This window comes from Lissotriton helveticus, chromosome 11 (assembly GCF_964261635.1).
Source record: "Lissotriton helveticus chromosome 11, aLisHel1.1, whole genome shotgun sequence".
NCBI classification, from domain to species: Eukaryota; Metazoa; Chordata; class Amphibia; order Caudata; family Salamandridae; genus Lissotriton; species Lissotriton helveticus.
The window spans coordinates 793,332,490-793,360,060 of NC_136072.1; the positions used below are offsets into that span (position 1 = coordinate 793,332,490).

Sequence of the window (27,571 nt, forward strand, 5' to 3'; positions counted from 1 at the left end):
ATCTAGCCAAATCAACTAAAGAGGAGGTAGTGGCAATCAGACAGGATATTCGTGACACCAATGCGAGATTGTTGGAGGCAGAATCTAGGGTCAGCAGACTTGAGGACATAGAGGTCAAGACCTGTGGCGCCCTTAAGCACCTCTCCGTAGTCGCGGACCAGATGACGCGGAAACTTGCTGAGTTGGAGTATAGAAACCAAAGGGGGAACCTTCGCACCTTTGTAATTCCGGAAGGTTCTGAGGACCAACTGGGCTCCTGTGTGACCTTCCTAGAATCCTGGTTTACGCAAGCTACCAACATGACTTTCCATCATCCACTGGAACTCGATAGGGCGCACAGAGTGCCGGGCAGAATCAACAAAAATCAAAAAGGCCCTAGACCCATTGTTTGCAAGCCACTCCGCTACCAGCATGTAGAACAGATTCTCGATTTTGTGCGGAAAAACAACCATATCCTCTGGAAGTCTGCAAAAATTTACATTTCGCAGGACTATAGCAAGGAAACGGTGGAGGTCAGGGAGGCGTTTCTGGCGCTCCGCCCACAACTGAAGAAAAGGGGTTTCCAGTATGGATTTGTGGGTCCAGCGAAATATCGAGTGATCGTCCAAGGTTCCCCACACATCTTCTCAGATCCCATGAAACTTAAACGCATGCTGGACGGTCCTGAGGATTTAGACATGGATACTAATAATCCTGATGGCTTGTCAGAATCGGCTTCAGCCTCAGGCTACAAATGAACATCCTCTGTTCTAGTATTACATAAGTGCTACTCTCTCTTATCGATGACGTCTACATGACCCTGTCGGATTCTGTTTAAGTTTTATTACTGTTTTGCTGCATTTACTGTTGGATACGATTTTTTGTGGCGTTCTTTAGCCATGGAAATGCATCTGTAATTGCCCACTTACCTTCTGATGGGTTCATTATCTTATCATTATCCTATCATATTGTTATTTTGTACCTTCAAGTGGTCTCACATATCCTATATTCCGTTGTTGCCATATAATCAGGATCTTGCGCTTTATTATAAATGCCATCTGGAAGTTTGGTTGTATGTTGTTAATGCCCTCACCATGTCTTTCCACAGGGTGGAAAAGTTAGTTGCTTCTGTTGTCGAACACATACTAGATCCTTGTGTCAAGACAGGACTATAGTACTCACATCTCTTCTGTTCTTGGGTTCTTTGCCTCGGAGCACAAGTAAATGGTTCCCAGGAAATAATACGTACATATGGTTTATTCCGCAATAGCCTATAGGTTTGCTGTCATAGTTTCTTTGTTCCAAATTGACATCTTGGTGTATAATCACGGGGGGGGAACGTTGCCGTCTCTCTCTATTCACCATGTCTACTATCTACAGTTGGGGTGGGGAGGGTGGGGGGATGAGGGGATTGTGGGGTGGGGTGTGTGTTTTGTGTACTATGCTTTTGTTTTTTCTTGCTTGCATGGCCCTCTTTGTACCAGTCCATGATACTTGGAAAAATTGTGGAGTCTGTCGCCACATGAGTTGGCTTCACAGGACACATGTTGATGTTACCCATATAGGCTACTTCTTGTACTCTTTGAGTCATATGGTTGAGGATACGATTGTGATGTCTGCTGATGACAAATAATGCATTTAATACTCCGTTGGGGGTAGCTAATATCGATAAACTGAAGATATTATCTTTGAATGTTAAAGGTTTGAACCAACCTGTCAAGAGGCAGAAGATTCTAGATTATGCACGGAGATTGAGAGGTGACATCGTCTTGTTGCAGGAGACTAAACTTGAGATCAAGCAGTTTTACCACCTGAGGAACAAATTTTATAGTGAAGTAGTGGGTGCGGATGCCCTGGGTAAAAAGAATGGCGTTTTGATACTTATAGCGAAGAAATCTAAGGTAGAGGTTCTATCTTCCAGTACTGGGGGCGATGGGAGGTGGGTCACGGCCAGACTAAGTAAGGACAATATGGAGTTCTACGTCACGAACATATATGAACCTAACACTAGCGACCTCAAATTTTGGGATGACCTGAATAAACAAATTGAGAACATCCCTGACTCTGAGGTTCACATATTAGCTGGGGATTTCAACCTCCCTATGGATGCAACATTAGATAGGGATTCCCGCTGTCCCTTCAAACCACATAAATCACATAAAGCGCTTCTCAACCTATGCCAACGCTTTCACTTAGTGGATGCGTGGAGGCTACAAAATCCAACGGGTAGGGACTTTACTTTTTATTCCTCACCCCATGAATCGTACTCTAGAATCGACTACATTCTCATATCACAAAACGGGGCCCCCCGAATAGATTCCACATCCATAGAGCCACGAGTCGTGTCCGATCATTATGGCATTTCCTTATCCATTGCTAATGTTATACCCTCCTCTCGGCAAACGTCGTGGCGATTGAATGATGAAATCCTAAGCATAGAACATCATCGTACTGCAGTACAATCTGCTATCTCTTCTTACTTGCAGGATAACAAAGAAGGGGACACTTCAGATCTCATAAGGTGGGAGGCCCTGAAGAGCACCATAAGGGGTGTTTGCATCAAAATTAGATCATTGATGAACAAAGACTGCAACGCGAAATTAGAAACCCTGGAGAATGAAATTGTAATCTTAGAGAGGAAGCACTTGAGGAACAGAGATGACTTATCACTACATGACCTGGCTAATAAGAAATATGAATACAACAAAATAATCAGCGAAAGAGCAGGGGTTTGGCTAGATAAGAGAAGGAGATTCAAACTATGCGAATCAAATAAAGCTGGGAAGAGTCTGGCGTCGTATTTGAAGTTTAAGGTTCAGAAGAATACTAATAATGTCATTAAAGATGCATCAGGGGTTGCACAGTCGGAACCGGACAAAATAACAGAGGTATTTAGGCAATTTTATGAAAATCTCTATGCAAAAAATGAATCCGTAGAGGAGGGGAGGATACAGAGTTACTTGGACGCATGCGATCTCCCAAAACTCTCCACTAGTGACCAAATTAATCTTAATGCACCGATTAGTGCTCTAGAAATAGAACAAGCAATCAAAAATATGAAGTCAGGGAAAGCTCCAGGTCCGGATGGGTTCACGGCTAGATTTTACAAAACCTTTCCCTCTCTGTTAGTTGAACCCCTACTACACCTATTCCATGAAATAAACGAACAGGGTGCAGTCAGAGTTACTTTGTCAGAAGCCATCATTGCAGTACTCCCCAAAGATGGGAAAGCTCAAACGCAACCAAAAAACTACAGACCTATCTCCCTAATCAATATTGATTGTAAGATCCTATCTATGATACTCGCCGCTCGCCTCCAGAAGGTCCTTCCCCAGTTAATTCACCCATCTCAGGCAGGCTTGCTTAAAAATAGATTGTCCAGCGACAATACAAGGGTTCTGGCACATGTGTTAGAGAAAGCAAAGCTCCTAGGCACACCAACTGCAGCGATAACATTGGATGCTGAAAAGGCCTTCGATAAGGTCGACTGGTCTTTCCTGAGAGCAGTCTTACACAAATGTAACTTGGGGGACACATTCACAACATTGGTAATGTCTTTATACTGCTGTCCCTCGGCAAGAGTTAGGGCTGGCGGTTCTTTCTCCTCTGCCTTCTGCTTGAAACAGGGTACGAGACAGGGATGCCCCTTGTCTCCCTCTCTGTTCTTACTGGCAATTGAGCCATTCTTATACCACATACGACACGACTCGAACATCGCGGGCATCCCATTTGGGGACTGCACCGTGAAACTGACAGCCTATGCGGATGATGTCCTGGTGATGTCGGAAAGAGCAGAGGAAGCCATTCCCGCACTTATGTCCGATATTGAGGATTTTTCCAGGGTCTCAGGCTACAAACTAAACAAAGATAAAACGGAGGTCAAACTCCTGAACAACATAGGTGACAAGGGCATCATTGGAGACTCCGGTCTAATGTGGCAACCAAAGTGTTTTAAGTATCTGGGATTGGACTTCGGTAAAGATCTGATATCCACCCTGAAAACAAAAGAGGAACTAACCCTAAAAAAGATATCGACGCTGTTGGATGGTTGGTCCCCCAAATTCCTCTCCTGGTGGGGCAGAGCGGAGACGCTCAAAATGATGTCCACTCCGTTAGTAAACTATCTGGCTAGCATGCTCCCCATGACGTTCTCGGATGACTTTGTTACTAGGGTGGATAAGCTGTTTGGTGGTTTCCTGTGGCGGGACAAGAAAGCCAGGGTATCACTGACGAAGCTGCAATTGGCAAAAGATAAAGGCGGCCTGGGTCTTCCTTCGTTCAGGAACTATCAGACCGCTTTCCTGTGTAAACAGGGAACGCAGTGGTTGATAAAATCCCCGTCTTACACTCCAGTATGGGTTGATATTGAGAAATCAATTACGGATCACGTCCCTCTTGAAACCTTGCTCACCATGGACCTGTCACACCTGCCTCATTCTAAATATATAATGTTAAATACTAGGCGAGCCTTGCTTCGACTCGATCAAACGCACAAAACGAACATGACATTTAAAACATCATCCTACATGTCCTCATGGAGAAACCCATATCTCAAGCAAAATGGTAAAAGTCTCTACTGGGATACCTGGTCCAAGAAAGGCATTAACATGGCAATGGACCTATATGACGGTAAAGACCCGCTCCCGTTCTCGATTTTACAAAGAAAATATGACCTCACTCCTATGGATTTCTACGAATTTCTAAAAATCAAGGCGATATTGACAGCTCGTAATTTCTCGCCCCGTACACCGTGGTTAATAGCTCATCTTCCACGACTTGTATCTGCGGGTCACTTTGTCTCAAAGGTGTACAAAATGTTACTGCCCTTACCTAAGAAAGCCCATAGAAAGGTGGAATTGAAATGGGAAGCTGAACCCAATCTCACCGGGATAGGGTTTGACTGGGAAGTGATACATAAGACGACTCTAGCCCACAAAGTGTCTCCCATCCTATTTCAGACAAAATATATGCTTATAAATAGGGCATTTTGGACCCCGGAAAAGCTTTTTAAATGTAGCCTAAGGGATACACCTACTTGTTGGAACTGTCATTCAGGCTCTGGTGATCTCGCACATATGCTATTCAATTGCCCTTCTCTAGAAATATATTGGGGAAAAATATTTGACTGTATTCACCACATTTTCAAGATAAGGCCTGCAAAGGAATTTGTTTGTCATTCTGGGTGCGCTTGATCCACAATTGCCGTAAGATCAGGATCGCCAGCTTTTAGACTTAATGCTAACGCTTGCATGTAAAGTGATTTTATAGAAATGTAAGAATGCAGCAGAGGTGAATTTCAAAATCTGGCAGGAATGGCTTTCATTCCTGAGAGGGGCTAGTAACCCGGCACTCCAGGAGTCTACATGGAGGCCTGCTCATACGAAATTATGGAAATCATTGGACATATCTTCCTTTCACTATGATCCACCTTGAGATAATAGGGACTATCGTGTACTCAGAACAGCTTTGGTTAAAGTGTGATCAAGGGTCAAGCCCCTCTGGTGGTTTAGATACAACATTTAAGTGCATCTATAATGATATCCCTACTGACTTCAACCTATGCTCCCATGCATTATGTTTGTGTGTACTTATATGTCGGCTATGCAAGCAACATGTGATTTGATTTGATTTTCTTTAGATGTGTGTAATTGTTCTTTAACAATATCATCGAGCCATCTATGTAACGGAAGACTTACTGTATTGTTCTTTACTTTTGTTTCCTATTACAATCTCAATAAAAATGACTTGAAATAAAAAATAAAAAAAGACTGGTCACATAGTCACCAAGCCACCTACAAAGCGGAAACCAGAACATTTACCACAAATTCCAGTTCCGCCAAAGAAGATTCATATAGCTACACACTTCACCACCACCTTCACCTCCACCACCAGTTAACCCTAATTTAATTAGTTTGCAACCACACTCTCCAGAATCAGAGGATAGTGACGATTCACAATGGCATGGGCAATTAGATGAAAACATAATGCCATTAGATCCTGATCCACAGGAACCAAACCCATGGCATGATTATAATACTGATCCTGATCTAACAAATGACCCGGACTTCTACCCCTCAAAACCATCCCCACCGGATGACAATGTGTGGTTTGCCCAGCTGATCAACAGAGCAGCTACATACCACAAGGTCAAACTTCATTCGGACCCTGTAGAAGAAGATTTTTTTATCTGAGACTTTTTTTTTTCAAACTTTGTTTATTGAATGAAATCACAGTAGCACAGTACATGAGTGACCGACACATTGCATAATATCAAACAATTTCAAGTTCTCATCAGTCAAGAGCCCTCAAGACACATCTCCCATCAATCTCTCCTGTCTGCGCATTTCCATTTCGACCGAGGGCGACATACATATATCTCAACCGTGTTTGTTCCAGTGGGACCATTTCCTATCCCATTTCTTAGGGCACCCCCTTGCCTTATAGACCTCCGTCTCTGCCAGCATACACCGGTCCATTTTTTTGCCCCACATGGTGACACGAGGCGGGTTTTTGTCCCCCCAACCCCTAGCCACCTCTCTCTTCACCAGTGTGTAACCCAATGTAGAGAACTGTTCGATTTCCGTTAACCACTTCGGCGCTGATGACGAGCTCAGCTCGTCATCAGTTACGCCGCTCGCACGCTGATGAGCTGAGCTCGTCATGTAACGCAGCTTTTTTCAAAAAGCCGCGCAGCGCGAAAATAGCCGCAGCGCGCATGCGGTTAAGTCAGCAGCCTCCCAAATGTTCAGTAGTCGGAGCTGTGGGGTCAGAATTATTTCTTTTCCTACTGCAGTGGACATGTTATGGCTCCCTCCCAGAGGGGGCGTACATTGGGGCAAGTCCACAAGGTGTGGTAAAATGTGGCTTGCTGGCCACACCCCCTTCCACATCTATCGTCAGGTCTAGCCTCTATTTTTGCCCAAACTGTCCCCGTTATGTATGAGCGGTGAAGTATTCTAAGTTGGATCAGACGGAATCTCTGAATGATGGCCGCCTCACATGGGGACATCAGTGCGGACTGCCATTCTTCATTCTCCATAGGGCCCATATCATGTTGCCAGCGCTCCCTGATTTTCGGGAAGGTATCTGGAAGGTTGTTACTCAATTTTTTATATGTTAAGGAAATCGCCTTTGACCTGAGAGGTCCAGCAAGCAGGCGATCTTCCAGAGGGGAAGATTCTGGTATGTTCGTAAAGATAGAAAGGCTGCCTGTAACACGTGTCTGATTTGTAGGTAGCGGTACTTTTCCCCCTGAGCCAATTGATATTTGCCTTGGAGCTCACTAAAGGTCAACATCGCCCCTTTTTTGACCAGCTCTTCCACTGTGGACAGCCCAACAAGGTCCTATTTATCAAACCTAGGCTGATACCCCAGCCTCCCCAATTTCTGAGCAAACCAAAGTGGCGTGGCCAACTATAGTGTGTCTGTCCAGCCCAGTCGAGACGTGACTATGCGCCAAATACCAAGCGTGTGTTTGGTCGGTCCAAAAAATGTCTCTTTATTTTTCTTATCAGTGGTATATAGAGCACCCAAATAACCCAAGCAGTCAGTCTGGTATCTATCTAGGGCATACGCTGGGTGACCTGCAGGGTAATATATCCAATGGTTAACAGACACCAGGTGTGCCGCCCAGTAATATCGTTGCAGGTCTGGGAGGGCTATGCCTCCATCATACCAACTTTTAGTCAGTTTCTGCCTAGCAATCCTAGGGGCCTTCCCAACCCATAGCAGCGTGGTGATCTTTTATGATACCTTGTATCGAAATAAAGATTTTGAATTGAATTGATCTCACCCTCAACCGCTCTGAAATATGAATCTGGGACTTTGTAGGGGCAGTTGTGGAGAACATAGAGGTAGCGAGGAAGGGCCAGCATTTTAAAAAGCGCCGCCCACCCCACTAGTGTCAGGGGTAGAGTCCTCCAATGCTTAACATCTGGCGCAATCTAACCAGAGGCGGATCCAAATTTGCGTCGCAAAAACAGGCTGAGTCAGAGGTAACAAAGATCCCCAAGTATCGAAAACCTTCAGTGGCTACCGTTATCACACACTGCGCTGGGAGACGCGGCACCTCTCCTTTCGGCATAAAAAGGACTGATTTGCGCCAGTTTATTGCAAACCCTGAGTATTTACCACAGTTCGTGAATATGTCTAAGACAACACTGATCGATCTATATGGGGATGCCAAGTAAAGAAGGATATCATCCGCATAAAGCGATAGGCAGTCTTCTACATTATCTGCCCAGCGCATGCCACGTACCATCACGTCTCTACGTATCCAGGCCGCGAGTGGCTCCAGTACGAGGAAAAAGATCAGCAGTGATAACGGTCATCCCTGCCTCGTACCCCTACGGAGTTCGAACATCCAGGAGGTAAAACCGTTCACTCTCACCTGTCCTAATACCTCTGTATATAAGAGGCGCACCCAAGCCACAAGTTTGGGGCCTAGCCCTGCTCTTTGCAACACCTGAACTAGATATGGCCTTTCTGTGGAGTCGAACGCCATAGAGGCGTCAAGAGACAGTATCGCCGCGTCTTCTTCTATGTATTGTCGTCTAGTCATGACGTTGTGTACCCGTCACAAGTTGAGAGCCATGTTATACCCTGGTATAAAGCCAGACTGGTCCGGGTGGACTAAGGAGATAACTGTTGCCAATCTATTCGCCAAGACTTTCGCTAATGTCTACGTCTCCACATTTATCAATGAGATCGGCCTATAGGAGCTGCATTAGTCACTCGGTTTTCCATGTTTATAAATAACTACAATAGTGGCCAGGCGTTGGTCTAGGGGCAGTTGGCCCTTCTCCAAGCTCTCCTCATACATGGCTTTCAGATGTGGTATAGTTAAAAAGGCTGTATCCTTCAGAAACTCCACCGGGACTCCGTTAGGCCCCATAGCCTTCCCTGATTTAAGTTGCCCCAGAGCCTTGCCTATTTCTTCCGTAGATAGGTCAGCCTCCAGAACGTCTTTATCTTCCTCCGAGAGACACGGAACATTGCTGTCTTCAAGAAGCTGACGTGAATCGTCCGCTGTATAACTAGTAGAGGGGAGTACACCCCTTCAAAATAGTTGGCAAACCGTTCCACTATGTCTTTCAGGTGTGCTATCGTGTCTGCATCTGGCATAGTCAGCCTATGAACCCATCTGCAGCCTTGCTCCCGCCTCTCCAGCCATGCCAGCGTTTTATCTGAGACTTTTGCCCAACCACAACAATCTACTCATGTCTTACCCATGCTACAAGACCTTCTTAGACTTGCTCCTGAGGTGTTCAAAGACCCAGTTGGAGCTAGGGTTCTTAACCCCATAGTAGATAAAAAATACAAGCCCGCTCCCAGTAACCCTATGTACATTAGGGCTAACTTCCCTTGGATTCACTAGTAGTTGCTAATGCACTCAAAAGGGAAAACTCCCATGGGTCAGGTGACACACCACCTCCTGACAAAGAATCTAAGTTATTAGACGTGTCAGGTAAACGTATGGCGTCTCAAGCTGTTAATTCATGAAAGATAGCAAACACATAAGCCTTTCTAGCAAGATACGATTGGGCTCACAATGATGAGCTGGAAAAGCTCATTCAACATCTACCCCAAGGATATAAGGACAAAGCCAATGACCTTATACAAGAAGGCTCTGTTATCTGCAAAGATCTTGTTCGCGCTATATAAAACTTTGAAAATAAAATAAATAAAAAAAGGCAAACTTATAACCAATACTTCAATCAAATGTGCGCTTGACACAGGCACCGCGTCACATGCAATAAATACTAGTGTTCTGCTACGTTAAAACGCCTGACTCCGGGTATCTGGGTTTAAGCAAGAGGTGCAAAATACGATTCTAAATCAACCATTTGATCAAAAGCACCTCTTTCGACCTGCAGTTGACGCATCTTTAGAAAAAATTAAAAAAGACACACAAACAGCAAAGTCTATGGTAACCTTATAGTCACCATCTGCCAGAGGCTCCTTTCGTCACTCCTTTTATAGAGCAGGTTCCAAATCAAATACATCAGAACACCCCACATCATTCTATTAAAGTCCCAACCAGGGCTTCTTTTCTAGGGGATAAAATAGAGGAGGTTACAGAGGTAACAACAATAAGGGTAGAGGCAGAGGTAATAACACCAGCAACTCCCCTAACAATAAACAGTGACTTCCCTGCGCTTCCCCCCGATCATCCCACTCCTGTCGGGGGATGCCTCTCACAGTTCCTACCTGTCTGGAATTCCATCACAACAGACAAGTGGGTAAGACAAATTATCCAGTATGGTTATTGCCTGGAACTCACTTCTGAACCCCCCAGCATTCCTCCAAGACAGCGTCCAATGTCATTACAACACCGAACGCTTCTCAAACAGGAAGTCTTAGCAATGTTACAAAAAGATGCAATAGAGCCAGTTCCTCTACTTCATCAGGGGACAGGAGACTACTCCCTTTATTTCCTAATCCCAAAAAAGGACGGCTCTCTGAGACCAATACTGGACCTCAGACTGCTCAACTTTTACATTCAATCAGACCACTTCCACATGGTCACTTTACAGCAAGTGCTTACACTACTACAGCAAGGCGACTTTCTCTCCACTATAGATTTAAAGACTCCTACTGCCACATTCCAATACATCACGCTCACAGGAAGTATCTCAGATTTGTGGTAGATGGTCAACACTACCCGTTCAAGGTGCTCCCATTCTGAGTCACCACAGCACCCAGCGTTTTCACCAAATGCCTCACGGTAGTTGCAGCCCATCTCAGAAGACAACAAATTCATGTCTTCCCCTACCTAGACAATTGGCTCATAAAAGCAAACTCCCACAACATCTGTGTTCAACACACACTCCGGACAACACAGTTGCTTCACAGTCTGGGATTCACAATAAATCTAGGCAAATCCCATCTCCAACCGTCTACAATGCAACAATATCTAGGGGCAACAGTGAATACTTCCACAACCCTAGCATATCCCAATCCCATCAGGATAAATGCTATACAAACCCTAGTTCAAAGATTTCAACCACAACACTCACTACCAGCAAGAGTATTCATGCAGCTAATAGGAATGATGGCATCTTGCATTTTTCTCGTCCCTCATGCAAGATTGCAAATGCGCCCGTTACAAGAATGTTAAGCACGTCAGTGGAACCAGGCTCAAGGTCCACTAACAGATCTGGTATTGGTGGACGACCGTACCCATTGCTCTCTACAGTGGTGGACCACTTAAAAACCTTTCCAAAGGGCGGTCGTTCCTCAAGCCAGTTCCACAGATAGCGCTAACAGATGCATCGCTCACCGGCTGCGGAGCTCATCTCCAAAACCATACTGTGAAAAAGTGGGTTTCTGTTACATTACCCCTCCCAGCCCCGTCCCCCCCTTTTGCTAGATTTCTTATGCACTTTGACTTGATGTGCCCTGGGTCCCTGACAATCAGGCTCCCAAGGCCTGTGTTTTTTCCTCAAAACCAAATTGGCATCTCTGGCCACAGGTCAGCCCCTGGTAAATAGTACCCAGGGCACTATGACCAGGAAAGACCTCTAAGGGTTGCAGCACTTATTGTGCCACCCTTGAAGGCCCTGTGCCCTGACACACACACACTGCCTTTGCAGGCTGAGTGTCTTGGTGCAGAGCAAAACAGTGAGTCGACATGGCACACATCCCTGTGTGCCATGCCCACAACCACACTGCCCTGGCATGCCTCAGTCACCCCTCTAGCTGGGTGCACTATGCCAGTAGTGTTGGTACAGGTGCATGAGCCCTGTGCCCCTACAGTACCCAGGTCCATTCCTGGGCACTGTAAGTGAAGTGATGCCATTACGAGTATATGGTGCTGGGAGGTTGTCATTACCAACTCCACAGCACCATAATGGCTACACTGAAGACTGAGAAGTTTGGTATCAAACTTCTCAGCACATTAAACCCACACTGATGCCACTGTGGGATTTATAGTAAAATGCACGACAGAGGGCAACTTAGAGTTGCCCCCTGAAACTAACTAGCAACCCGTGTCCTGACTGAGAGGTTGTCTAGGCTGCCACCCAGCAGACATGCTGCTGGGCCCCTTGGTAGAGAGCCATCGCTCTCCTGGGCCTGCAACAATGCACATCCTGGAACGAGGTGCTAGGTCTCCTCCCCAGGATGGGCAGGGGAATTTTCAATGGAATGCCGCCTATGTGAGCTTCTCCAGGCCACTTGCTGTACTCAGCAACTGGTCCCCACCGGTTCTGACCCCCACTCTGGCGGGAAGATCAGCAGGAATACCTAAGTGAGGAAAGGGGGTGTGCCAGCATCTGCCAACCCCACCCCTCGGGTGGGGGAGGCGAGGCACAACTCCGGGCTACTGCCATCTTGAGGATGGGGAGCCCTATCCAATCAGGACTAGGCTACTGCTCCCCTCCCACTGGAGAGTGGCGGAATAGAGGGTGTACTCACCCCAGGAAAGGGACCCATTGGTCCCTGACCTTTCCCTACCTGTACCACCCCTAAATTTAGTATTTTGGGGAACCCTGAACCTTTCTTCCTCAGATCCCAATTTTGAAACAAGAAGAACAAGAAGAAAGAAGACCTGCAGTGCAGCTGCTAACAAGGATAACACCAACTGACTTGGCCCCAGCCCTACAGGCCTGTTGATCCTTGAACCTGCTCCTGCTAAACACCAGCTTCTCCAGTGGTCAGCAACCTCGAAAACCCCAGAGGACCTGACTGCCTTGCTCATCTAAAGACTGGGACTCCCACAAGCAGTGTTTCTGCTCAAACAGCAATAACCCCTGGTGCCAGCCAGGAACCGCGAATCCAGCACACTCTGCACCCGCCGAGCCCGGCCTGTGCCTGAGTGAACAAGGACCACGAGGACGGCCCCCCAGCGATTGTGGCTACAAATCCAGTGCCCAAGAACCCTCCTCGCCGCTCCTGACTACGCCTGCAGCCTCACAACAAGGAACGCCTTTAACGCGACCAGCTGAGGGTAAGATTTCCCGACACCCAAAGACACCCCTGCACCCGTTGCCCCACGGCCCCCTGTGCCCAACTCCTGGGTGGCTACCTAACCTCCAGCTATCCAACTTACCTCTCAAAGTGGTGGTTGCACCTGAAGAGTCTCCGTCCCCGAGTCTGCAGCCTTTGTTTAACTTCCAGCTTTCCCATTGAAATACATTGGACGCCCGACGGCCCAAAAGCACCCTGCACGCAGCCGCCCGAGTGCCACTGGGAGTGGAGCATCTATCCTATCCTACTTCCCCACCTGCCCTGTGTAAGTGACCAAGAGCTCAGCTCCCACAGCCGCGTGGCCTGCCTGCTAGCAGCCACCAACGAAGGCCCCCTATCCTCCATAGATAACATTGGGCCTACCTACCTCTGCTCCCGGCCGGCCCTGCGCTGCTGGGGCGGAACCGACTGTACTTACCTGACCCTGGGAGACCCCTGAGTCCACCCCCAGAATCTTAACTCTGACAGCTGAGTACTTACCCAAAGACTGATAACTTGATTTTCTCCTTAGGGTAACATTGGCTGGGTTTCACTCAGAATTTCTTCTGTCAAGGTTTGCAACTTTGAAATATTCCTTAAAAATCGTCCGAACAACAAAAACGAAATTACTCGCCTGATATCGGGAGAGACCCTAGTGCTGGATCTTTTTGCCCAGCACTGGCCCTCAAAAATAATTATAACCGTGATTTACTGTTAACCCAGTTTTCCTCCAAAGGAATACATTGCCTGGTTTCTACCAGAATTTCTTCTAAGTGTTGATTTTCAAAACTTCCAAATATTCCTTAAAAATAGCCTGTGTAACAAAAAACGATTTCTTTCATCTGTTTACAGGAAATGCACCAGGGCTTAATCCGAGATCCAGCCCTGAGTAAGAAATTCGTAAAGTGATTTTATTGAATTTACTTAAAACTTTCCATTGAGCTCAATGATACATTGTGTTTGACTTGTGTTGCATATTGCAACAACTGTAACTATTGCATTCTAAAGTCTATTGCTATTTGAAAGTATTCAGTTGCAACATCTCATTCTGAGAAAGTATTAATGATACCTACTTGTGGTTCTAAAATAAAGAACAATACATTTTTATTTACAAAACAATTGGCCTAGAGTTCAGTTCTTGAGTGTGTGAGACCATTTGCTGACTGAGTGTATACAATAAATGCTTTACACTGTCCTCTGATACTGCCTTGCTGCTCGACCAAGCTACCACTTTAGAGAGTAAGGTTAAATCTATCTTTAACCTCTGACATACCTCTGAGGACTGTGGACTCTGTGCACACTGAACCTTACATTGTTGCAGTATATACAGAGCCAATTTTACACATACCATTCAAGGTTTATGGACGTCTCAAAAAAAGCAATTCCACATCAACTACAGGGAACTGCTGGCAATTTCTCTACCGTCGGAGTCTTTTCAACCGCAACTCCTAGGCAAAGCTGTCCTAATGCGTACAGACAACATGACAGCAATGTATTACATACAAAAACTGGGGGGGCGTGCGTGGGGGGCGGACACACTCTCTCCAGTTAGCCCGTCTAGCACAGAGCATCTTGAGGTGGGCATTCCATGGAAGATATACCTCCTAGCAGAACACCTACCAAGAGTACACAATCAAATAGCGGATCTGCTCAGTTGTCAAATACAACAGATCCACAAATGGGAACTTCATCCTCAAAACCTTCTTCCATTCTTTCACATATGGGGACATCCAGGCATAGATCGGTTTGCCACACACCAAAACGCAAAATGCCCAAGCCTCACATCCAGGTATCTGCACCCATTGTCCAAAGGCAATGCGCTATGGATGAATTGGTCAAGCAAATTTGCTTACGCTTTTCCACCTCTCCCACTCACTCCATTGCTAGTGAGGAAACTCCAACAGCATTCCCTCACAATGATCCTCGTTGCTCCAACATGGGCAAGGCAACCATGGTTCACAACTCTGTTGCAGCAATCATTAGTACCACATCAAAAGCTGCACCCCTCACCCAAGCTTCTCACTCAGAACCATGGAGATATAAGACACCCAGATCCCAATCGGCTCAACCTTGCGATATGGCTCCTGAAATCCTAGAGTTTGGCTACGTCAATCTTCCGTCCGACTGTATGAACGTTATCAAAGAAGGTAGACGCCCTACAATAAGGGCATGCTAGGCAGAAAAATCTAAGAGGTTCGTCATTCATTGCTCTCAACAAATTTGACCCACTGGATGCTTCCATTCAAAACATCAGCTACCTTTTGCATCTTCAACAATGTAACCTAGCGTATACATCCATAAGACTACATTTAGCTGCCATAGCGGCTTACTTGCAAAACCGACATATTTGTCTTTGTTTAGAGTTCCCTCAATCAAAGCTTTTATGGAAGGACGTAAAAGAATATTTCCACCAAGAGCTCCACCCTCTCCAGTGTGGAATCTCAATATACTCCCTACCAGACTAATGGGTCCTCCATTTGAACCTTTACACAAATGTGAACTATAGTACCTTACTTGGGAAGTACCATTTTTAGTCGCCATCACATCTCTCAGAAGAGTAAACGAACTCAAGGCATTAACCATACAAGAACCATTTTTACAAATCCATCATAACAAAGTGGTTCTTAGAACAAACCCAAAATTTGTATCCAAAGTAGTATCTGCCTTCCATTTAAACCAGTCTGTTGAACTACCAGTATTCTTCCCTCAACCAGACTCGGTGGCAGAGAGAGCTCTACACACCCTTGATGTTAAAAGAGCATTACTTTACTACATTGAAAGAACGAAATCCTTTAGAAAAACAAAACAACTTTTCATAGCTTTCTCCCCACCTCATAAAGGCAATCCTATATCCAAGACCGGGATTGCAAGGTGGATTGTAAAATGCACACAAATATGCTACCTTAAAGCCAAACACACATTAACTATTCCCCCTAGAGCTCATTCTACACGTAAACATGGGGCATCTATGGCATTCTTAGGGAACATTCCCCTAGATGACATATGCAAAGCAGCAACTTGGGCCACACCATACACCTTTACAAAACACTATTGTGTAGATGAGCAAGCAAAACAAGCTAGTGTGGGCCAGGCTGTATGAAAAACACTTTTTCAAACTACTGCAACAGATACAGGCAACTACCACTAAAAAGGATACTGCTATATAGTCTATGCATAGTGTACAATCTGCAGCTCATATGCCTTGAACAGAAAATGTTACTTACTTGTATGCATCTGTTCTTGGCATGTGGACCTGCAGAGTTGTACACACCCACCCTCCTCCCCGGATACCTCTGTCTGATCCAGTATTATCTTAATTAGATACATCACGCATGGCCATCTTTCTATTTCTCACTACTCCATCTAACCCTACTGGCAAAACAATCTAACAATGGAGCCTAAGCCCCTGCGCACTGTCGACCGAAGGAGTCACCAACCTCGTGACTACAAGACTTCTTCGAAGACCAAAACAACATGCAATCACCCAATCCCAAGACCAGATGGCGATCTATGCATAGTGTACAACTCTGCACCTCTACACGCCAAGTACAGATGCATATTAGTAAGTAGCATTTTCCTTTTAAGTGACATTTTTGCCTAACTATAGTGTGCATTGGGTGGTGGGGGGAAGAGATGTTAGTTATATCCCTTCCATGAACTGGATAAAAGGAGCTGCTAAACAATCAGACAGTATCCTACACACATGATTCTGAAAATATTAACATGACTACATAAGAGATGAGAAAAGATCTTGTAATACATAGAGCCCATCTCAGTCACAATCTGTCTGAGGTGAGGAAGAAAAACCTGGCGGTTCAGGATTCCTCAACAGTGGATAATAGGTTTGCATTCGTTTAAATAACGTTTCTCTTAGGATTTTGTTCTGGCCTAATGTAAACCTGTTCAACCACTTTTTTTTTTTTTTTTTACCCATTCACAATACTTGTGTCTGTGATTTAAACCTTGTTGTCTTTTTTTAAGTCACCCACAGACATCCAGAAGCTTGTCATTCATATCAATGGTGTCATCCATTTACCAATAACAAAGTAAAAGTCATTACACACAGTACACTTTTTGCCATACTAAAGGTACCTGTTTAAATTCAATACCATATTCTAAAATCCCACTGTTGACACTCGTACTATGAAAGTTTTCAAAATAGAACATTTGAATTTTCTCATACCTCAGTGTGGAGGTAGTCTTGTGTTATTACAGAATTCACTTGCTCTGTATCTATGATAAAATCCACCCATCCGAGTTTGAATCCTAGCGAGATTGTGCAGTCAGGTTTAGAACAAATTGTCGAAGACCTGTGAGGAAATGGGTTTTCCAATAGGGATTTTCTAAGTGCCGGTGAAAATATATGGTTGTCTCCATTCCTGCAGTCCTGTACCACTCCTCAGCAAATGCCTTTCTGAATGCGACAGGCCCTTAGACCATGCCCACCAAACCGTAAAGCACTTGTACAGAAACTATTTGAAAAGAGGGAATGACCATATTGTATGTTTATACAGAAACTGCATATTTATAAATACTTAATGTGACCATGGAGCCAACATGTTTGCATGACTGGGTAGCTGTTTTATAACCTGTGCTGTGAGTGTGTGGCGCTGAATTAATTTAGGAATCTTTGATGATTGGGAACCACTGGTTTTAATTTGGAACTTTGTAGATGTTTACCATCACAGCACCTTTGTCTTTGTATTACGTATTTATTTCATATAACTGTATTTGAAAGTTATTCCCACAATAATAATGTAATGTTCAGCTTAACTTGTTATTGCAACTGTAATTCTATATGGCCCTATCATTCGTGTACTGTAGCTTGTAATAGAGTATGTGTGAATAGAGAAGCTTGAGATCTTTACCAAAACTTTACTTTTGCTGCTTCTGTAAGGAGGAAATTGCTAAATACGATAAAATCTGTGAGGAAGCCCATAACAGATCAAAGGACGAGAAAATTCTTCACATCAAGCATTGGCTGGATTCACCTTGGCCTGGTGAGTAATGCAAAACCACTCTAATTGTAGCTACTCTGGAAGTCTCCCAGCAACTTACTTCACACATTTGTGCAAATAATTTCCAAAGATACTTGCAGAAATTTGATTCCTATCATGTACTATATCTGTTATACAGCATAACATTTTCCACATTCACAAGTTTACTTAAAACATGCAAGGATTTTCAAATAATTTATCGCTTTCTTAACTTACCCACTAATCGATTTCTGTTGTCTTATTCCCATGCTTTGTTTTAGCATAACCTGTAGTGTTTTTCCACATCATTTGCGTTTTGCATTTTTCTCAATTCTATCTGCAATTGTTTATTTGTTCTTAGTGGTTTAGTGTATTTACTAGCATGTAATGTTTTTAGTTTTGTTGTACGCGCCATTCTTTTGGTGGCTTGGGGCTGTCAGATGGTCAAGTGAATTACCCTGTTTAACTAGTATTGTTTACCACTAGTGTATTTACCACAATGCTGTTGGTATGCGAGTTGCATAGCCAAGATGCTCCCTTTTGCTACTTAACACTCATAGTAGTTTGGGTGAGCATCAAGGCGTACTGCAGGTGGTGGTGGGGCCTAGGGACTCCAACTCAGTGTGATTCGATGGGTAACTTGCGGTAATAAAAGGTTTTTCATATGGTTCTTCATCAGCTGATCCTTCTCTGTCCCAGTGAATATTGAATATCTTCCTCTATGCTGGATGCAAGAGCTCTTTTACAAAAGAAAATCTTACATTTTGGAAAAACGATTAAAACTAAACATGCTTATATAACTTAAAGGGATTTATTGAATTTAAACTATTGTTGTTTTAAATGGCTACTTAAGTATGCTCAACCTTGTGAAGGAAACTCTTCCAACGATAGGAGAAATTAACAAGCATTTGCATAGCCAGTAGGTCTCGCCTTTTGGGACCTTATAACTGTTTGGCTATTCACCTCCCCTCCAACCATCGAAGACCCTGAACATCACTACGTCTAGAAATAACAGTTCATTCCTCCCACCTCTACTCGCTACATCTGAATTATATTGACCATCTATCTATTCCACCCTCTTCTATATTACTATATATGCCTACTATTTTTATTGTGTATTCCTTGTAAATGATATCTGTGCAAGTTTTGTAAAGCGCTCTGGTACCCTCGGGTCAAGTTTGCAGTATATCAAATTTGAAAAATAAATACAAATGGATAACTCCTTATAACAAACATTCTGGATGTTACTGGGTGCAAGAGGAGGAAGGATGGGTTTAAGGTTTTAAGCATGGACAAAACAGAAGTACCTTTTATTTTGAGAAAACGGCTCCATAGGTCATGGAAAGAAGCCTATGAAGCTCTCTTGCCTCAGGTGACCACCAGGGTGAATATAGCTTTTTTTTTGTTTAATTGGATGCTAATGACAAGGGTAACTCGTCATGGAGTGCCCATTCATTTCAATGGAAATTACAGTAAAGTGCTGCAGGAGGCTTAGCATCCAAGTGGTTAAGTAATGGCAGTGGTCACAATGTTTGGTAAGGTTTAAAGTTTTTGCAGGCCACTAGCTAACATGCCCAAACTGGTTTGATCCAGCGGGGTTACCAATATGCTTCCTTCCATATTGCACTAAGACTTGTTTTGGGGTGTTATTTGTGTCAAGGGTGAAAAAGTTGAGTAGAAGGGCAACCTAGAATAATAAACACACGACACAGACAAATTGCAAAACTACACAAGTGATGTGGGGGTAAAGTGTATATTTCCCAGGGGAAAATGGAAATTAATGAGTGGATGCATTAATACCTCTTGAATGCAGTGAGTCACAGGTACTGAATAAAAGAAAGCACGGGAGTGTGCTGAATGAGATGAGTGCGAGCGAACACGGACTAGATTTTAGGTTATTTAAGACAAAAAATCATATTTACCAATTGATGGGGGGTGACCTAAGGAATTAAAATGAATCTAGCATTTTTAATTATGCTAAAAAGATGACCGTTTTTGCACAGAGAAGGAATGCTCCTTGGACCTGTACGGTTTCCCAATTAAGTGGGAGCGTAGGGCATGGCCATTTAACCAGAAAACAGACGATATACATATACCCCCTCCCCCTTTTATTGGTCATTTGGTCAAACAAGCATGTTTACGACGTGCTTACGGGATCTGGCGTTGCCTGCCACACAGAAAGCTGCACGGGTTCATCTCACGCACAGCAGCGAAAGGAGGGGGGAAGGGGGAGGGGGGTGCAAAAGTGGAGCATTTACGTACAATATCCTACACCACACAAACTTGCACTCTTCACTAAATGGAGATTAACGCACTTGCCTAAAATGATTACAGCGCTAGTGAGGTACCTTACATGAAGGCTCTTAGAAGCAGTCAACATGTGCCGCTGTAGCCTGGTTCTAGTCGCCCTGAAACAGCCAACTGAAAAGCGCCGAACACCGCCACCAAAGCAAGATTGTTTTTTTTATTTATTTAATGCGATTTTATATAGTGTAAACTTTACCCGAAGGTATTTTCTTTAATTAAGTGTGCAGGGATGGCATTTTTTCTTACCGGTTCTTGAATGGTTTTAAAAGTAAGGTAAGTAATGAGGGAAGGAAAAGATATTAACAAGGCGGCTGCCATAAGGTAAATTTAAACACACATCCACTTTAGCTAGAAAAGGCCTTATAGTGCAAAAATTGTAAGATAATCATTAGGATTGGGGAGGAAAGGACGAGAGGCTGCAGGAGGAGGGAGGCAAGGTCCGAGAGGAGAGGTGGGGAGTGAAAAAAACAAGCGCGGCCGAAAGGAGTTCATAAAATGCCTGATGGTGGTTCTGAATTTTAAATGGGCAGGATGCCGTCTCATTCGACCCTCCAGTACAATAGGTAAGTCTTCGATCCCCAGCCCATGTTCCCTTTCCTCCACTTCTGCAGAGAATACAGGCAGATCAGTATCGGTGGCACACAAGCAGGGCACAGACATATCAGTGATGCCGAACACTGACTGAGCATGGCTGATAGGTCTCGCCGTTGGGACCATATAAGTATTTAGCCATGCAACACTTGTCTTTCCTTTCATCATGAATATTTACAAATTTTCCAAAGGATTACCTACTTATCATCCTCATTTAATATTTACATTCATCCGGTAACTTCTGATTTTAATGTTGGTTTGGGCATTGACAAAACAGTCTAACCTTGACCATGGCAAATTATGGTTTCCTTTGATGGGTCACATGGCATAGCCAATAGGTCTCACGTTTGGGACCTTATAAGTGTTTAGCCATGCAACAGTTGATATTGTTGCACCAAGGCTATTGTGCTGCATAACGAAATACTTATAAGGTCCCAAAAGCGAGACCTATTGGCTATGCCAATGCTTGTTGGTCTTGTCCTAAGTATATAATGATATTGGATATTTTTATTGGTGTTGTGTCCTTTTTTAGTGGTTACACTGTATTACTGTTGGTTATGTGCAAATGCTTTACACACTGCCTCTAAGATAAGCCTGACTGCTCGTGCCAAGCTACCAAGGGGATGAGCAGGGGTTATTTTAGAAGTGTAACTCCCTTATCCTGACTAGAGTGGTGGTTTCTGCCTTGCTTTGGCACATGCCCTAGCCTGCCAAAAATCCCATTTCTAACATCCTCCATTATATTTTTGTTATTCTTTAATGATATTACTTATCTATATCAAATCCACAGAGATTACTACACTGTATAAAATAAGAACACTTTATTTTTGTACTCTGGATTACGATTCATTCACATAGTTTGGTTCTATGCACAGCATTCAACAGGCGCTTAAATACTGACCACTAAGCCTCAATGGTATTGTAAATTACCCCCAATAGGTCATCCACTTAAGGAGGTTTACTGTTACATTCGTCCTTCTTGTCAATTTATTGTGGCACAGTTTAAAAAAAAAATGTATAAGTTGACTATCAAACTCCGATTTTCATGACTTCGCTCCCTTTTCACTGTCACACACTGACCCTCAATTTTATGTGTAAAAACATATAGCCACTGTTAGTCTCAATATGTGGTCGAAATGTTTCAGCCCAGTCACCCTCACATAGAAGTAGAGCGGCTTCCTTCATTACCTACTTGTTAGTGCTGCTGCTCAGTGTATGTGAATCAAAATAAGAGTGAAAAAGATATCTAACATACAAACCATCCATTTGCTCTGCTACCCTCAGGTAATTCGTCCTTTTAAATGGATATCCCTTTGTGGCTAGGTCTTTGATTTGACAGTAGTTAATTATCTTTTAGAGCCAAAGGTTTCTTAGGTGTGGTATAAGATGTGTCCTGGCCACATGGTAGGCCTGGTCAACGTGAAGGTGAGTGAAGCACGCCCGCAGGAGGTTTAAGTCCACCCAGCGTGCTCGATTGACTGAGGCACAGCTCCCAGAAGGGGATGGTCACCTGGTATGCCTGATTAACTGAAGGTGAATGAAACATGATTCAGAAAAGGGGGTGGTGATGAACAGAGTGCCTGAATTAAGCAGACCACTCTTACTCAGTCCAAAGATCAGGGCTTGATCCATCACCGTTTTTTAGCTCACTGCACCATCCCAGCTCAGAACTTGGCTATATGCAAATTAGTCTGTTCCTGTCCCAGTGCATGATGGGAACCGGGCAAATCAAACTACCAAGCCAATTCTTGTACTGGGAAGGAAACAAGCTTCCGGGGACCGGTTTCTGCCATTTCAGGCGTCGTCGGCCCGGCTTGCTTGAATCCTGATGGTGCAATGAGCAACTCACTGCTCCATCAGGATTCAAGCAAGCCGGGCCGACGAGGCTGAAATGCCAGAAACCGGTCCGCGGTAGCTTGTATCCTTTCTGGTGAAGAATTGGCTTGGTAGTTTGGTCTGCCCTGTTCCCATGATGCACTGGGCCAGGGACAGACTAATTTGCATATAGCCAGGTTCTGAGCTGGGATGGGGCAGTGAGCTAAATAACGGTGATGGATCAAGCCCTGATCTTTGGACTGGGTAAGAGTGGTCTGCTTAATTCAGACACTCTGTTCATCACCACCCCCTTTTCTGAATCGTTTTTGGCCACTATAGGTGTGGCAGGGTATACTCAGACATGAGTCCCTTGCTCACTGCTCCATCAGGATTCAAGCAAGCCGGGCCGACGAGGCTGAAATGCCAGAAACCGGTCCCCGGTAGCTTGTATCCTTTCTGGTGAAGAATTGGCTTGGTAGTTTGGTCTGCCCTGTTCCCATGATGCACTGGGCCAGGGACAGACTAATTTGCCTATAGCCAGGTTCTGAGCTGGGATGGGGCAGTGAGCTAAATAACGGTGATGGATCAAGCCCTGATCTTTGGACTGGGTAAGAGTGGTCTGCTTAATTCAGACACTCTGTTCATCACCACCCCCTTTTCTGAATCGTTTTTGGCCACTATAGGTGTGGCAGGGTATACTCAGACATGAGTCCCTTGCTCACTGCTCCATCAGGATTCAAGCAAGCCGGGCCGACGAGGCTGAAATGCCAGAAACCGGTCCCCGGTAGCTTGTATCCTTTCTGGTGAAGAATTGGCTTGGTAGTTTGGTCTGCCCTGTTCCCATGATGCACTGGGCCAGGGACAGACTAATTTGCCTATAGCCAGGTTCTGAGCTGGGATGGGGCAGTGAGCTAAATAACGGTGATGGATCAAGCCCTGATCTTTGGACTGGGTAAGAGTGGTCTGCTTAATTCAGACACTCTGTTCATCACCACCCCCTTTTCTGAATCGGTGAATGAAACATGGCAGCTGTAAGATGGTGAATTTTGAAGCACATCCACGGGAGGTGAAGGTTCACCATGTCTGCCTGACTGATTGAGGTTTGGCTACCGGAATTCAAGTCGATGACCAGCAGGCATGTCTGATTGAATCAAAGTGAATTAAACGTGGCTGCTGTAACATTGTGACTGTTGAAGCACTGCCACTGAAAGTGAATAACCTACGGTGTGCCCGACTAAAATGAGGCTCAACTACCTAAGGTGGACGCCTCATGACCTGCCGAATTCAGTGATTGTAATGATGCATGGTTTCTTTGACATGGTGACTGTAAACTGTGTTTGATGTTTGGCCCTGATTTCGATTGACCTGGTAAACGAATTATGGAAACTTGTTTTGAAAAAACTGTTTAGGGAAGTGGGCTTGGGTTGCTTGTGAGAGAGGTGTGACTGAGAATATTACGTAATGGGTGTGGTATAAGTGGATTGAATGGGTGTTGAAGAGGATGTGAATGTCAAACTTGCAGGAATGTTAGAATGGTGTATGTGTGAGATGAGGATGAGTGATCTTTACATAAGGTTTTAAAGAATGTGACAGTGTATTTTTTTGTCCAATGATATAGAAAAACACATTTTTATTAATTCAGATGAAATTTATTTTCAGTGGCTACATTGTTTTGTTCGATGTTCCATTTCTAAAAGGGAACATAACGGATCATTGTTGGCAGTTTTGTTTTTTTAGATATTGGGGCTCAGCCTCACTGATTAGGGTCCATACCCTTCTATAGCGATTTGCTTTGAATGTAGGGCTCAAAACAAAATATTATGGATTGCTTGTGAGCGAAAGCAGATAATAAGCTGTGGCCTTTCCTCTCCCAAACTGAGTGTAGTCTCATTGTTGCTACCTGGAGGTGACGGACCACCACTATCAACTCTGTGCAGTCAGTCTCTGGCCTCCCGAACTAAAGTTTCTGAGCTTCGCCCTAAAGTGCAAAGCTGGCAACTGGCAGGGGCTATGAGCTCTGTGCAATTGGGAGTTGGCACTGTTTTACAATCAGGGCAGTATTTGCAACCAACCCCCACTAGGCAGCATAATAGCGCTCTACGCAAGAGGAAGGGGGTGAGGAATATTCAGAATTGTGTGCTTGTGCGGGAAGGTTTCGAGGTGATGGGCATAGTGATTAGGATATGGGAAATTGATCTACCTCATGGACTATATGATCTGCAGCTGGGGGGATGAGCTTACATTCAAGGGCAGCAGAGGTGGAGCGCTCGGCAGGCTTTCTGCACTCGGGTTGGAATCTCTCCATTCAGCTGCTGGGATCTCAGCACTCACGGGCTCGGATAAATGCACGCAGGGACCGGGCTCTCCAGAAAGATGACGCTATTACCTGACCAGTTGCAGGCAGTATGCTTCATCCTGCCCTGCTGACCCAGTTGGGGCTGAGATGTCTGATGCCCTGCTGGCAGTGCCCCGTGGTAGTGCCAGTACCCGGCGATGTAGGCACAGTGGTGCCAGCCTCACAGAAACACCCATTCTAACTCCAAAGCTGTAGAGTGGCAAGAGCACAGGGTCATCGCCATGGAGGGCAACAACAGTGAAAAGAGACATGAAGAAAACGCCTGCAGCCACAGAAATAAAGAGGACGGTCTAGGACAAGTGTTTGTTCGTAAAAGGATTTGTTCGTAAAAGGATCCCCAAAGTAAAAATAAAGAATTCACAGTGCATCGGGGGTCGTTGGCATGGCTGTATTGTCGTTGGTTTTTTTTGTCAGTACAAAAGTGTCCCCACATCACAGGCTCAGCCTAATCTGTTTCAAATTAGACACAATCACATATTTGTAAATTAAGTAAAGACTTTTTCGTCATCGTCCTAGTGTTGCCTGTTTGGCTGCGGTCTCCTAAGATGTCTTGGTGATGCCCTCACGCTGACTATTGTACAACAAGCATTGGCAGCACGACCGGATTACAAACGCCACGGGAGAGGGGAGCAATAGGAGAGCGGTGGAAGCAACAGAGGGCAGGGAATGCGTGGAGGGAAGGGGAGCAACACGGTGGGTGGAGTGAAGGGAAGGGAAGCAAACAGGGAGAGAGCAAGCTGGAGGCTGCGCGCATGCATGCGCATGTGACCGCAAGCGCTAGGTCACCAGAAACCTGGGGTAGCACTTTTAAAAGCACACAACAAAATGTCTCGCAGAGCAGCGCATGCCTCATGAGGCCTCTGAACGAAGACCTGCTCGCTGGAGACGCAGCGTGAGATAGGCAGCATGCAAGTCGTAGAGTCGTACCAATCGGAGCCGCGCTGAGATGGTGATTAACTTAGGGGCCATTAGGGCGTTGCGCCAGTCAGTCGTCTAAGGATTCAGCCCAGCCCCCCCACCAGACTCTGAGCTGAGCAAGTGTGTTGGGGGTATGGTTGGTGAAAGACGGTAGATACGGGAGACCCCCCCCCCTTTCCCCAAGTTGCCAGTCAGAGCCTGGGCCTCCGGCAGCTGTAATCAGGCAGAGCCGTGCCCTCTGGGACGTGTGATTGAATGGCATGTCTCAGCTGTTGATAGCGATAGAACTGCGAGGATGTTACAAGAAGGTATGTTGTAGGTCCTGAAAGGTGTGAATGTAATCCCCCCCCTTCCAAACATCCCCCAACTGTGAGATCCCAATTAAGTCCCATGCTCCGAAGCCAGATAATCCCGCCTCTTCTAGGAGCAATTCAAAAAGGGGGGTGGTGATGGACAGAGTATCTGAATTAAGCAGAACACTCCTACCCAGTCAAAAGATCAGGGCTTGATCCATCACCGTTTTTTAGCTCACTGCACCTTCCCAGTTCAGAACCTGGCTACATGCAAATTAGTCTGACCCTGGCCCAGTGCATCATGGGAACAGGGCAGACCAAACTACCAAGCCAATTCTTTACTGGAAAGGAAACAAGCTTCCGGGGACCTGTTTCTGGCATTACAGCCGTCTTCGGCCCGGCTTGCTTGAATCCTGATGGTGCAGTGAGCAAGGGACTCACATCTGAGCATACCCTTCCACACATGTGGTGGCCAAAACGATTCAAAAAGGGGGGTGGTGATGGACAGGGTATCTGAATTAAGCAGAACACTCCTACCCAGTCAAAAGATCAGGGCTTGATCCATCACCGTTTTTTAGCTCACTGCACCATCCCAGTTCAGAACCTGGCTACATGCAAATTAGTCTGACCCTGGCCCAGTGCATCATGGGAACAGGGCAGACCAAACTACCAAGCCAATTCTTTACTGGAAAGGAAACAAGCTTCCGGGGACCGGTTTCTGGCATTACAGCCGTCTTCGGCCCGGCTTGCTTGAATCCTGATGGTGCAGTGAGCAAGGGACTCGCATCTGAGCATACCCTTCCACACTTGTGGTGGCCAAAACGAATTGGCTTGGTAGTTTGGTATGCCCTGTTCCCATGATGCACTGGGCCAGGGACAGACTAATTTGCATATAGCCAGGTTCTGAACTGGGATGGTGCAGTGAGCTAAATAACGGTGATGGATCAAGCCCTGATCTGTTGACTGGGTAGGAGTGTTCTGATTAACTCAGATACTCTGTCCATCAGCACCCCCTTTTTGTAATTCTTCTAGGAGCAGGGTGCCCTGCCAGAGCGGAGTGCATTGGGTCAATTTTCCGAACCAATAAGTGTGGCATAGGGAGGTCCGCGAGGCCAAGAGGACCCGCACGTGACCTCTGGCAGTGCACCGGGGATGGCATTACAGTATAGCATCCCCTGAATAGTGGGCAGGCCCAGTGTATGAAGCTCCAGCCGGTAGGCCGGATCCGACCATCCCCCATTGAACCAGTCGTGCACTATAAGAAGGCGATTGGCCAGATTATAAAGATATAGGTTCGTCATTCCCAGACCGCCATCATAGGGTGGGATTCGACACTGTGCGAGGGCCCGACGACGTCATCAAACCCCCCAGAGAAATTTGAAAGCTAG

General features: G+C 45.2%; 1 protein-coding gene across 4 annotated transcripts in view; it reads left to right on the forward strand.

Moving 5' to 3' along the window:
• Window positions 1-27,571, forward strand: part of OGDH (oxoglutarate dehydrogenase) — a 666,388-nt gene that overhangs the window by 414,777 nt on the left and 224,040 nt on the right. For all 4 annotated transcript variants that reach the window (XM_078666769.1, XM_078666768.1, XM_078666770.1 and 1 more), the window contains one exon: window positions 17,825-17,927. In XM_078666769.1, the coding sequence (XP_078522895.1) occupies window positions 17,825-17,927 (103 nt within the window). The remainder of the gene's footprint in view (window positions 1-17,824; window positions 17,928-27,571) is intronic.